Source organism: Acomys russatus, chromosome 8 (genome assembly GCF_903995435.1).
Source record: "Acomys russatus chromosome 8, mAcoRus1.1, whole genome shotgun sequence".
NCBI classification, from domain to species: domain Eukaryota; kingdom Metazoa; phylum Chordata; class Mammalia; order Rodentia; family Muridae; genus Acomys; species Acomys russatus.
In genome coordinates, this window is record NC_067144.1 from 18,503,773 (window position 1) to 18,517,298 (window position 13,526).

At 45.6% G+C, this 13,526-nt stretch overlaps 1 protein-coding gene across 11 annotated transcripts in view; it reads right to left on the reverse strand.

Moving 5' to 3' along the window:
• The window catches only part of Kalrn (kalirin RhoGEF kinase), a 609,660-nt gene that overhangs the window by 220,378 nt on the left and 375,756 nt on the right, over window positions 1-13,526 (reverse strand). For all 11 annotated transcript variants that reach the window (XM_051149844.1, XM_051149845.1, XM_051149843.1 and 8 more), the window contains exons 24-25: window positions 10,174-10,240; window positions 9,523-9,632 (exon numbers count right to left, since the gene is read on the reverse strand). In XM_051149844.1, coding sequence (XP_051005801.1) covers window positions 9,523-9,632; window positions 10,174-10,240 — 177 coding nt within the window. The remainder of the gene's footprint in view (window positions 1-9,522; window positions 9,633-10,173; window positions 10,241-13,526) is intronic.

A 13,526-nucleotide genomic window follows, 5' to 3' on the forward strand; every position in this document is an offset into this window, starting at 1 on the left:
AAACAGGAAAAAGTACCAAGTAACGCTGGAACTAAGGATCGAAAGTAGCTCAAAGCCCAAAGAGAAAGAGAAATTTTTGTTGCACTGAGGCAATTAGGCCCACCTTCATGTATATAAATAAGGGTGTGTTTTATATATATATATACATTTATTTCTTTTAATCTCTTGAACTGAGTTCTAATATACATTTATCGGGTGGCCCCTATCACAGGGAATACCAGACAATACAAGTACACTGTCTTCAGAAGTGGCTTTTCACAAGGTGTTGAGATAGACTTTATAAGGTGAATCTACATATTGACATTATATATACATCTCAGAGAAGCCATGATGGGCTGCACAGTGCTGAGAGAAGGGGCTAGAACATGTGGGCAAGTGGGCCAAGGAATCTGAGCTGTTCTAAAACAAGGGACATATCAAAGGAGGACTTGGGGTGGGGAGAGCTTGGAACAAAAGAGGGGAATAGTCCAAGAAGCTCGGGTAGCACGCTTAGACTGCAGGATGCCTCCAGGCCCGCACCGTCAGGGTCTCAGTTTCACATAAATATTCTCACTTCAGTCCTCTGAATTCTGACTCCTCCATCATACAGGCTGATCTCCTTTTATGGTGGCCAAACAAACAGATTACACTTTGGATCATAACCCTTGTTTGGTGTATAAATTGGTTTTTTGTTCTAGAAGCTTCAAAGATACCCAGAGTGACGTGGAGTTCTTCTTTTTCCAAGATCAGCTGACCAGGTCCCATCAACATCAATGTTAACTACACAGTGGTAACTGTAGCTATTGAACTGACCCAAAATGAAGACAGGGCTAGAATTTTACTTAAAATCCTAATAATTTAACTAAAGTAATACTCTTTGTAAAAAGAGGAGCCAAAAAAACTACAGGAAGATGCTTTGTTTGAAAGACCTCAAGGGGGAAAAAAAAACACTTGCTGAATTAGATGCATGGTATGATTCTACAGCTAGGTCTTTCTGTGGCATAAAGAAATTATATATATTTGAGAATCCTCGTAAGAGGCACATGACACTTTAATACCTTTTGCATAAATAATAGAATGTTTGTAAAGGAGTGGGTAGCAGGATTAAGTCTGTAAATTCTAGGGATGTCACCAAGGGCTATGGTTGGCGGGGGGAGATGTAAATGATCAGAGTTCATTCAACAGTCTTGTTTATTGAAATTCATCGCAGATGCCTTTACCAGTCTCTGACAGTCAGCTATTTTCTGGGATCGGTACGTAAAGAACGTCCTTCTTTAAAGGGTCTTTATGGCTTCATGTATGTACGAACAATGGGTTTTCCTTCCTTCCTCCCCCACCGTCCCCTTCAAAGTCAGAGTCTCATATACTCCAGGCTGGCCAGGGCTAGCCTTGAATGCCTGATCCTTCTGCTGGGATGACAGGCATGTGTTGCCACACCTGGCTCCAAACAACAGCGTTAACAGCAGCTGCCACCAGCTTAGTGTTATGCCGTTCCCAGGTGTCGCTATCTTTGCCTGCTAACACTAAATGCATTCTAAAGAATAAGAGTTCACGTAGATATGAGGAAGTTTCCTGAAGTCTCATTTCCTTCATTTAAAAATGTGTAGTTTGGAGAATTTCATAAGTCTGGCACACAGAGGCACTAAATTAGTAATGGCTTACCAGGGCCAACAATACTTAACTGTCATAAACCCATCCCCCCTGAGGACACACAGCTCACATGTGGGAAGTTACAGGTTGGGAGTGTTCTGAAAAATCTGTCGCTGGTCACTATCTCCTAAGCCAATCCTGGGAAACTCTTGATTGGATGGTATACAATAGTCAGATTCCAAGGTGACCTAAGATGTAAGGAGATGACGGATGAATCTGCTCTCTCTACTGTAAGACGCCAACAGTGTGATGTGACAAAGTGGACATGGCACTTCCCAAGCTTTCTGTAAGAGCTGCATTACAGGTAAGAGCAGCAGACTTTGCCTAGTGGTGGGCACGCCTGGCTGTGCTCTGCCCTCTGGGGTTTGAATCAGAGACTCTGCACAGATTAGAGCTCTTCCTGGGTAACCCTATCAGATCACATCTGGGGCAACTGCTCTGGATTGACAAGTTGACAACAGCCAGGTGAGAAGCCTTGTGTCACTTCTGTAGGATTGGACTTATCAGGAAGAGCTGAAAACTGGAACAAGCCTTGGCTTGTCCTGGGTGTTTCTGCTCAGAAGTTTGCAGAACGTAGTCACTAAAATCTCAGTGTCATAGCTGCACTTTGGGTGTATAGTGTCACTGCTTTGGGGACGCCTTCCTGGAAGAGCTCCCAGCCTTGCTCCGTTGGCTGGATGTGACACATCAACGCTGTATGTGCGTCCATAGGTAAAGTTGTGTATATATGTGCACATGCTTGCTGGAATGCCAGAAATGGTGAGAATGGGAAGGTTGGGGCTTGAGGTTAAAGAGGGACAGGGAACAGTGCACATAAAACCTGGACAGTGGGAGTCCAGGACACTGCTTCCTGGTGGAGCCAGGCTGGATTTCTTGGGTTTTACCACTGGAGCTGTAGTTTAAAGACTTGCTAGATCCATGCGGATTCACAGCGTACCGTGGCTCAGGGAGCAATTAGCATAATGACAGAGGTGAACTGAGGGACAGTTAGGAGCATGAGCAAGTAGGACAAGGAGGTGAGCTATTTGCCACAGCTACAGCACACCTTGGTTACCTATGCCGAGCATGGGCTTCTTGGCCCTGTCCCTCCATTTCACTTTTGTCTGAGTGAGGGATGAGGGGAAGAGGCATGGCACCCAGCCTCAAGCGGCCAAAGCAAGCATTGTTAATGAATGTGCTTCCAAATACTTCTTCATCATACCTGGCCCGTGTGGTCGGATGAATAACAGCTTTATTTGCACATGTCATATCAAGTAATGTTACAATAAGGTAAAGTATAGAAAAGAATCCTTCAGTCAGTGCTATTCATCTCAGCTAAGATGCTGCCTAGCAACAAGGCAGGAAAGTGACAAAATGTGCACAACCGAAATTAACATTACTGTGACACATCCGAGATCGACTGCCTCTTTGGGTATTTCAATGGTGTACACTCAACCTCAGTGCTGGAAGCTTACAGAAAGCACAAACAACAGCAATGAGATCACAGCCATCTTTCCCCAGGTTCTGCTTATAGGTGGTAGTTCTACTTAGCCTGGAGGTTTGGGACCCAGGAAAGATCACTGGTCTTTCCTTTCCTCTTTCCTAACATCCAGATAGTAATGAAATGACACGTGGGTTCTTGTCTGTGCCACGAGTCGATCTGAGCAGGTCAGAAACGTTAGGTGCCAGCTTCCACAAAACAATGGGACACAACTAGATGACTGTTGGAGACTCCTTTGAGCGTTTCCATTTGGCATCTCTGTGGCAAAAGGTATACAACTAGTACCACGGGTATTTGGGGTGTGTGCGCACAGAAAGTGCACACTTTAAGCAAAGCTTAAAGTGGAGAAAGCAGCTGCAGTCTGCAGGTAGCCTGAGGCATGAGCTGCACAACCCCTTTGTGTCCACTTGGTGGAGCCAGTGGCCCACCAAAGGCTGCAGGTCAGACCACTGTGCTCCAAGGGGAAGTAAACCAATTTCCGTGGCAAAAAAGAGGAAGACACAGTATCAAATCCAGGTAAAAGTGTGTTGTTTCTCTCTCTCTCTCTCTCTCTCTCTCTCTCTCTCTCTCTCTCTCTCTCTCTCTCTCTCTCTCTCTCTCTCTCTCTCTCTCTCCCCCTCCCTCCCTCCCTCCGTCTTTCTCTCTGTATATTATCTTTTTTAGCTTATGAGAAAACACATTTTAAAAACCACATGTTGTGCATGCTCCTGAGTTAGAACTTCTAGAAATCCAGTTTTAGCCATCTTTCCCTCCTCTCTCCATTGTGCTCACGTGCCTCAACCAATCTACTTACCTACTACTCACGCTCCATCCCACCCTTCCACCTCTCCCCTTTCTCCCTTTCCTCTCCCGCCCCAGATCTTCCCTTTCTCCTATAATCCACCCTCCCACCCTCCTTCCTTATCTCCACTCTGCCTAGGTACTTTGGTTCATTTTCTTATCTTACCAGTCCAGTCCCTCCCCTGTGTCCCTTCTCAGTCAGTTTTAACTCAGAGTTATCGCCACACGCCACCTCCTTTCTCCCTCATGTCTGTGGCCACCTAACTGAGGGATAAGACCAGCATTTGTCCCTGAGCATCCTGAGCCAGGGTCCATCTGACCCTCACTTACAAACTCTCTCTCCATCCCACCCTACCGTGGCGGCACTTGTTCAAGCTGTCCCTTTTCACCAAAGAAGCCATCTATTAAAGCCACCTGTTAGAACCTCTCTTAGTTCTATCTCAATGCCCCCTCTCTGTTGAGCCCCCTCTCCTCCGCTGGCTTCACTCTTTTGGACTGGTTTTGTGCCATGCCTCCCTGCTTCCCTGCACTTTCTGCTTCTCACAAGAGGCCAGAGTCTGGACTGGATTCATCGCTGTGTGAATCCTAACTGGAAATGGTCTGACCCAAAGAACAAACTCTAGCAAGATGAGCAACATGTGATCCTGGTCAAGTGTTGTGGCTCACATCTTTCGTCCCAACAACCAGAAGACAGAGGCAGGGGGATTGCTATGAGCTCGGGGGTGGCCAGGTCTAAATAGTGAGTAATCCAAGGATACATAATAAAATCGTGTCTTTTTAAAAAAGTGGCCTTTGCTTAGCGGCTCTCCTGGCATCACGAACCTCCCTAGACCTGGCCATCACCCCTGCCATATACTATGACTCTTCCTGGCTGACTCTGGCCTGGCCAAATCACAGCTTCCAGATATGCCTAAGAGGGAAGGAGTGCAGTACAGGGATGGGGTGGAGTGGGGCTGCTGGTCTTGATTGTTGATGCCCTCAACTTGCCCTTGCTGACAATGGATTTTTTTTCCCCATGTTATTAGTGTAGAGGTGTGGGATTCAACTGACACAGCTGTAGAATAAATAGGTGGAAGTGTGTCTTAGCTGTGAATTAAACTGGATAGATTTGACACATTGGACAGCAAGTGTGATAATGTTTAAGGAGTGGGGGAAGGAGAAAGAAGATCTTAACCAAGAGATCCTTAACTCCCTGGAATCCAGTGTCTGATCTTGAGCAGAAAGTGTGTGTGTGTGTGTGTGTGTGTGTGTGTGTGTGTGTGTGTGTGTGTGTGTACATGCACACGCACAACTCTGGCAAGGCACTGTCTCCTCTCTAGTGTCAGTCTTTTTACTACAAATGAAGGAAGCTAAACATAATGATTGAGAGGTCCCTCTGGGCCCTCACAGTACAGACTGTATTTAAATGTTATTTTCAAATTTATATGAATATCACTAAATCTCTAAATAACTAAAAAAGGAAGAAATAGAGCTGGAATTTAACTGAAAGAGAAGTACCGCAACAAAAACTGTCATTATCAAAGCTGAATATCTAACAAGGCAAAATGAAACCAATTAATTTTTTTAATTGCAAATTTTAGACTAGGCAAAACTTTACTCTTTGGAGGATCTATTTATAGATTATACTCCTTTTGTCTACGTGTTCCAAGCAGGCTTAGCAAAACGCAATAGAAACAGGCCTAACTCCTGTGCAGACAGCATGTGATTATCTTTTATTTAGCTGTATGAAAAAGGGATAAAGTACAAGTGTGGAGAGCAGAGGCTCTCATCCCTCTTCAACTTCCAGGTGGGACAAAACCACTGCACGTATGCACTAAGCCCTGCACAGCAGTCTCTACAGAAGTAGATTTCTCCGATTAATATCCCCAAAGACAAAGGTTCTGGAGACAAATCTTACCTACTTGGATGGACACACATACACACAGATACACACACAGATACACACACAGACACACACACAGACACACAGAAACACACATAGATACACACAGACACAGACACAGACACACAGAGACACAGATACACACAGACACACAGGCACAGACACAGACACAGACACAGACACACAGACACACACCCCTCACCTTGGTAGTCAGTTTTCAAAGACACCATTTGAACAGATCTGGGCACCAATTTCCCAGTGACACAGCTAATGATATCACTAAGGTGGGACTGTCCACTGTCAACTCCTTTCTCTGTCTAGTCTTCCGCTGTCTTCTCACCTACCCCATTTCCCTTACAGTCTGGACTATAAGTGACTAACCTGAGCTAAGATTAGCCATGAGGGGAGTATGTTTCTCTGATAGACAGCACTGAATTGCTATGCTGAAAACAGAGTCCCTGACACGTTCAGGTTAAAAAGCTGATGGTTTGAGAGGAGGGAAGCAAGTGTCATGGCAGCTGTGTGTCTCCCTGTGACCGTGCTCCCAGGAAACTCCTTCATTTAGAAATCTTATTATTTTGCTGGTCTAGGAGGCTCTGGTAGTGATGCTGTGGAAAAGTCTTATATAGGAGCTTTTCTCTGTTCTGAGATATTCACAAGCAATTAGTCAATTATGACTTGAATGGCACTAGCTGTAAGTTTTCAAGATGTAATTTCATTTTTAGCCTATTCATCCATCCTTCCATGCACCCAGCAAATATTTACTGTAAGTTTACATGGTGCCAGGCTCATGGTACCAGATTTTGGATATATAGTCAACCGCATGGTTCTGTAATGAGTTTATAGTCTGCATTTTCTAAGTTTGGCCTGCCATTTTATCTTTATTTATTAGAGATTTTAGATTTTAAAAATACTTTCTTTATTCATCAAAACCTGTGTGGCTTAAGCAGAAAGCACACAGTACAGTAAAACCTCAGCCTCTGGCTAATATAGGAAATTAATACACAGCGTGATGTCATTGGATGTTCCTTTGAATTCTGGATAATTTAAAACATTAATTTCTTTTAGTCAGTAGCTCTCTACATACATTATAGAGTTCCGTGATTTGAATGCAGATATATAGTAATTCAGCATTATTACCAGCATCAATTCTTATGTCACACTGCAATTCAGTGGCTTTGCTGACCAAACAGTCGTATGCAGGATGCTCTGCACAAACAGTCACTGACCATGATTACGTTCCAGGCTGCCCTGGACCCTACACCGTCCTGCTTCAGTCTCCCAAGTGCTGGCACCACAGGCATGGGCCACTACCCTCTGCTTACATTTCCGTTCTACTGTCTTTTTCCCTGTCCTTCCCCACCCCGTGCCATTTATTTGTCGTCTTTCTTTATAAACTGCCACTCACTCAACCACTCATTTGTTCAGGCGCTTGGTTTTTATAGTATTTATTGCTTCTAAATGACTACAGTGTAAGAAACTATATAACCAAGCAGTAGAGGGGCTGGTGGGGGAGGACAGAGAGATGCTGCCATGGGAAGAAAGCAGTTTAATCTCTGTGACGTCATTCACTGTGACGTCATTTGCTGTGGCTCTTTAGTGATCTGCATAGGTGACATGCTTGGCAGTGTGGCTGGGAAAAGTGTCTACTCTCCTGATTCACAGAGGGCAGGGTTTCACATGGTTTAATTTGAATTTAAAAAGAATTTGTTAGAACTACGTGTTGTAAGTTAGAGCTAGAATTATAGCTATTTAGAATATATAAAACCATTTACCATGGCTTACTAAAGTGACTCCCTGAAATTAGAGTTAGGAGCGGAACCTAGTTCGATATGTTGTTATTAACTGTTCAGTTTTAAAGTGAATACTCTTTCCCCTTGATTTGGGAAAAGCAGAGTTGACAGGCAGCACATGCGCTGGTGTCCAGATGTCCATACTCAGCTGGTGTGGGGAGAACCTAAGGAAAGGGAGCTTTGTTGATGACATTTGAAGACCACAAATAAAGTGATGTGATTAACCGTTTGCTAGTCTGATATCGTCTCAGATATCCTAGAGGAGATGGAGTGATACTGAGCTGGGCTCAGACTATAGAATTTGGGGCCAATGGTTAAGAACAGACTTATTAGAGTGTTATTAATATGACCGCCATGAAGACAAAATACTGTCTGGAGACTGGCAGATAAATCAAGTAAGGACGTTTATGATGGGGAAAAAGGAGTGAAAAATGTTATTAATAGTCTAGAAAGGCAGGGCGCATCCTTCAGCCTCACGTTTACTGACAGGTAAGCATGTCATGGGAACTCGACAGCTTACGTCATTTTAACTGAGACTTTGACCAAGTCCCTCATCACAGCAGTTCCCCATCCCTTTCAGAGTCTAGGGCCCTTCATACCCAGTCTTGCTGGCCCAAAGGTCATTCTCAGCAGAGCAGTAAGGAGCTTTCATTTTCTAGAGTGAGACTGTCCAATATGGTAGCCACTCTTTTCCACTTATGACTATTTAAATTAAGAACATTATGAACTGAGCTCCTTAGCTATTCAACAGCTGTACATATGCCTTGGTTAGCATGTTGGACAGACTACTATAGACCTCACCTCTGCAGACAGCTCCCTGGACAGACTACTATAGACCTCACCTCTGCACACAGCTCCTTGGACAGTATACTAAAGACCTCACCTCTGCACACAGCTCCCTGGACAGTGTACTATAGACCTCACCTCTGCACACAGCTCCTTGGACAGTATACTAAAGACCTCACCTCTGCACACAGCTCCCTGGACAGTGTACTATAGACCTCACCTCTGCACGTAGCTCCCTGGACAGTGTTGTCGAGTCCTACCTCAGGGTGGTTCTCTATACACATGGTCTCCTTGGGACTTGTGAGGCTGATTATGCTGTCTCCAGGGTTTCTGTCTCAGCTCACCAAGTCCCAGGACTGGCCTCACTCAACTTTCTCTGTGCAGGCTCCTGAGAAGGCCCAAGGACTTTGTCACACCGTTTTCTGTATCTCAAGATTCTCTCTACTTGAATTTTAGAAACAGGGCTATTCATGCCAGTTGGCCAGACTAGTATTCTTGTTGACCGTCTGTTGACAGCAAACACGCTTAACATGCAACAGAAACGATTTGCACATCAAGCTTGGAGCCGGAAAAATGGGCTGTGAGGTTTTACTGTTCTGTGATTCTACTGCAACCAAAACACAGTGGTGACTGATGAAGTCTTCTCTAAGTTATTGAGAAATGTGATGTACCAAATATTTTGGTATATTTATTTCCATAAACGGCTGAGGGTAAGGAGGATGGGATGGCCAGGAGCGGAGGGATCAGCTTGAGATAAAAGTTGGATAGAATCTGAAACCCCAAAGACCACAAATGTAGGGTGGTCAGTCCCAGGTGAATGCTGATGTCAGGATTTCCCACAGCTTTAGTGGGGTGAAGCCACTCTTGCTTCCTCAGTGCTTTGGTAACCGTGTCACCTGAGCAAATGAGGATGCTGCTTGCTCCTCAGGAGAACTGGAAAAGGCACTGCAGATCAGTACCTTCTCTTTCCAACAAGCACTCTGAACGACTGCGGAGGCACGGTAAACAAGAACGGAGTGTGACAGCAACTGGCTACGAGATCTGACCAGGCGACAAAGACAGCGTCAGGTAAAGCAGAAGGTTTCCCAGCGCCTCTGAGCCATTCGGTGGGCAGCCAGAAGCCTGGCACGTACACGCTCAGTGTGCTCACCGGAACCCCCCGCCCGACATACTTGTTGTGGAAGTCATAAATCTCTTGGATGTTGCCAAAGATGATGTGCTCCTTATTGAGGATCCCAGGGGGGATCTCCTCCACACCGCTGGTCATTTCCCACAGGTAGGTCTGTAAGACAGTGACAGTCATCACTGGCAAGAGCGCCACAAGAGACCCGGACAAAAGAGCCCACCCATCCCCCCCCCCCCCCCCCCCCCCCCGGCAACCATGTGAGGCGAGAGTGGGGCTGTGATTGCATAGAGTTCCAAAGGCGAAGTGTTTAACAAGTGGGACAGAGAGAGAGCAAACCTGGCCACTACATCACTCCAAACCTCAGCACGGGCAGACGCCAGTCTTGTTATTATTAAATCTGTGCCACAGTTTATATTTTGAAATGAAGTGCCTGGCACACTTTTCTCTCCCCCACCACCTAGTTTCTTTTTTGAGGGGTGGCGGTCTGGATCTCACTCCAGCTTGAGAGAAGTACGGGCCCTTCTTTTCAACAGCACTTTAAACTCCCATGTAGCTGTGCTTGACTCCAGAAGACCTCCTGACTGCCTTTTTACTCTCCAGCAAAAGAGGAAGAGCACCGAGGAGCTCTCAAGGGGTTGACAAGGGCCAGGGTACCACTTCTGCAAGGATGCTGGGGGCTGATGACTGCTAGACTTACCTCCAAGCACTCGTGTAAGTCCCTGACGTAAGCCTTTTCTGTCTGCAGCAGTTCAGCCATGATGAACCTGGGAGGAAAACGAACAGGCTTTCAGCTGCTTATGGACAGGTTGCCTCCTCTCCAGCCTCACTCCCTCACCCTGGCACTTGTGACACTTGAGTGTCCTGTTCTCAACTATGTCACCAAAGCTCCTCCCTCTCTCGGGTCCCTCTCTCACCCTGGTCATTTGCCCTTCAGCCCTTCCCCATGTCTGTGCCCAGCTGCTTCTACTTTCTTGCCCACGTCCACTTATTCCTACATCACTGGGCTGAAGCGCACAGGCTGTCGACTATATGCGTGCGCGGGCATGTGCGCTCAGGATATGTGGCTGCTCACGCTGCAGCTCAGCAGCCAGATGTGGAAGAACAGCAGTCTTCCATGTCTCTCTTAGAGCTCCCGCGGCACATGTGCTCAGCAGTTTATAGCGTAGCACTGAAGTAGTTCAGTATTCAAGTCAAATAGATTCCAAGCCAGGAGGAGATGTCTGACATGTCACTGCACTCAGGGCTTTACACAGCTTTCTGCCAAGAGCTGGATTGTATTTATGGGTTGTTCAGTCTGTGGCGTGACCACTCGCCACAGCTGAGTGACATGAGAGGCAGCACAGAGATAAGTGCAGATGTGTCCCAATCAAACCGCGGCACTGAAATGTTTATGTGTCCCCATAGGATAGTCTGTTTGATTTCTTCAAGCCGTTGGGTATATAAGAATCATTGTTAGATTATAGACTATACAACAAATAGAGGTTGAGTCCAATTTGACCTGTGGGTCACAGTTTGCTGACCACTGACCTCAGTGGGTCCTACTCGGTATTGAGGCAGTATCTCCAGTGAGATTTATTTGCATCACTCACCTAGCCACCCCAATCTGTCATGTGCAGTATTAGTTCATAACCTTAGGTGAGTGATGCTGTCCAGGTCCCTGTGAATGGAGGTTTCTGCTCTGTATCTTTAAGGACGGGACACCCTCGTTGGACCCCTAAACGACACGATGGGCCTGAGCACGCACAGCTTCATTATTGTTCCTCTACTTTAGTTTTTCCTCTCTATAATTTTTATTAGAAATAGAGCTTGTTAGCTGGCATCTGACAACCCATTTCAGTACAAACCACCTATTTATAGACTTACGCTACATTTCAGTTTTTTATGTAGTCCATGCCGAGCACTCCTATTTTCAGGCATTCTATCACATGAAAAATCTGAGAAATAATTCCCCCAAGCTGTGTCCTTTCGAAAGCATGACCAGAAATATTGTGCAAGCAGTATCCTTTTCAGGATCGTCATCTTGCCGGGCTTTCCCTTAAAGCAATATATCTCTCTGATAGTGGCCTTTTGGTAAAGTTAAAGGATTGATGTAAAAAGACTCCGCTTTTGCAGAAGGCAACTAGCCACTCTCTTCTCACGTCTCCTCTGTTGGTAGAGTGGGAAGTGTGTGACTGCTGCAGTTAGACAAACTGGCACTGAATTAGGAATCTGTCAGTTACTAGAAGTAGGACCTGCCGCTCCACACCTTGGGACTTCTTATCGATAGCACAGCTGACTTCCCCAGACTGCTGCAAAGATTAAGTAAGATCGTGTGAAAAACAGGCTAGTGCACGGGATCCTGGGAAATTCTCAGAGCCTAAGCCTGCCGGGAAGATCTGAAGGAGCACGGGCAGCTGTGGGACATGGTCTTTGGTCTTGCCTTGGGTCTCCTTCTTCTTCTTGTTCTTTCTCTCCTGCCTACTTCCTCTGTTTTAACCTTCTTTACAGCGCACTCTTCCACTGTCTCCACCACCTGCTGCTTGCTTTTGCTTTTCCTTTACTGTCCCAGAAAGAAGCCAGGAGGGTCAGCCAAATGCAACCCTCTCCTTTGCTTCTTTCTCTGTTATGGCTCGAATTATGCCCTCTAGAATTAGTGCATTCAGATCCCATCTCTCCATTCCTCAGATCTTGACTTTCTTTGAATGATCATTACAGTAAGTAGTAGGTGTGGGGTGGATCTCAATGTGGAATGGTCAATGTCCCTGTAGAAGGGGAGATTTGCACACAGGCATGAATATTCAGGAAGAATGTCACATGAATGTGAGTATCCCACTAACAAACGACGGGGGAGCCTGAAACAGACCTTTCCCACCCCACCTCAGAGGGAATGGACACTTTTCATCCCTTGGTTTCAGGTCTCTGGCTTCTAGGACACATACATTCCTGCGGTTCAACTCTCCTAGCTGTGGTGCTTTCTTACACAGCTCTACAAGCCAATACAAGCTCACACCAAAGACCCTCTGGCTTCACTACCAGCTTTTGTTTCTTCAGTCTTATGAAAGTTGCAGTCTCCCTTTCATCTTGAGGAAATTAACTACTTAATCCTAGACACACTTATTTTTTTCTAGCATTACTCAGAATATAATATTCTTCATAAAGCTCCGTTTACTGTCTTTGCATATGTGTGATCTGTACAACCTCAGCTTCAAAAAGGTAAAGCAGCAAAGCTACTGTGAGAATGACACAGCTCAGGCTTCCCATGCGCAAGGCCCTGTGACTCCTGATTAATGTGAAATGTGAGGGAGCCGCCCCTAAGCCACCAACCAAAAGAGCCACGTGTTGTGCCAGCTGTAGTCAAGAGTCCCCAAGAATGTAGCCTCAGTGGATTGGTTCTAGGATCCCTGTGGGTCCCCAAACATGCAGCTGCCCAAGTTCCTCCGATAAAACGGCATAGTATCTGCAAGTAACTTACAGACATCCCTGTTCATTTTAAATAACCTCCAGATCACTTCTAACACCCAAGGCAGCGTGAGTGCTACACAAAGAGTTGCTCTATTGTACGGCTTAGAAAATAATGACATGGACATAAGCTCTGATTGTTCCACACAGACATAATTTTTTCCTGAATATTTATAATCCAGGGCTATTTAAGTGGGAGGATGTGGGACTTGTGACTATAGAGGGCTGGATGAACTTGGAGAACAGATCAGGAAGCTAAAGATAAATTGGTCCCAGCTCTCTAAATGGATTCCAGCTCTAGCCATTCTTATTCTGAGGAGGAAAAAGATTTCAGTTTATGGAACTCCCAGGCAACTTCAGATTCTTCCTGAATGTTTGAATCTTTGCATCCCTTTTCCATCTCACCTGCCTTACCTCGACATGGCTCCACATGGAGTAAACTTAGCTGTGGACTTTGCCTCTGACACCTACAATTCACCCTCAGGGCCATTTTCAAGGTGCATCTTCCTTTCCATTTAAAATATTACTCACCAGGCAAAGACTGAAACACAAACATCTGAACCAGATGTAGGAACGAGGGAGGGGAGATGTCTGAAACCCTTACCCAGCATC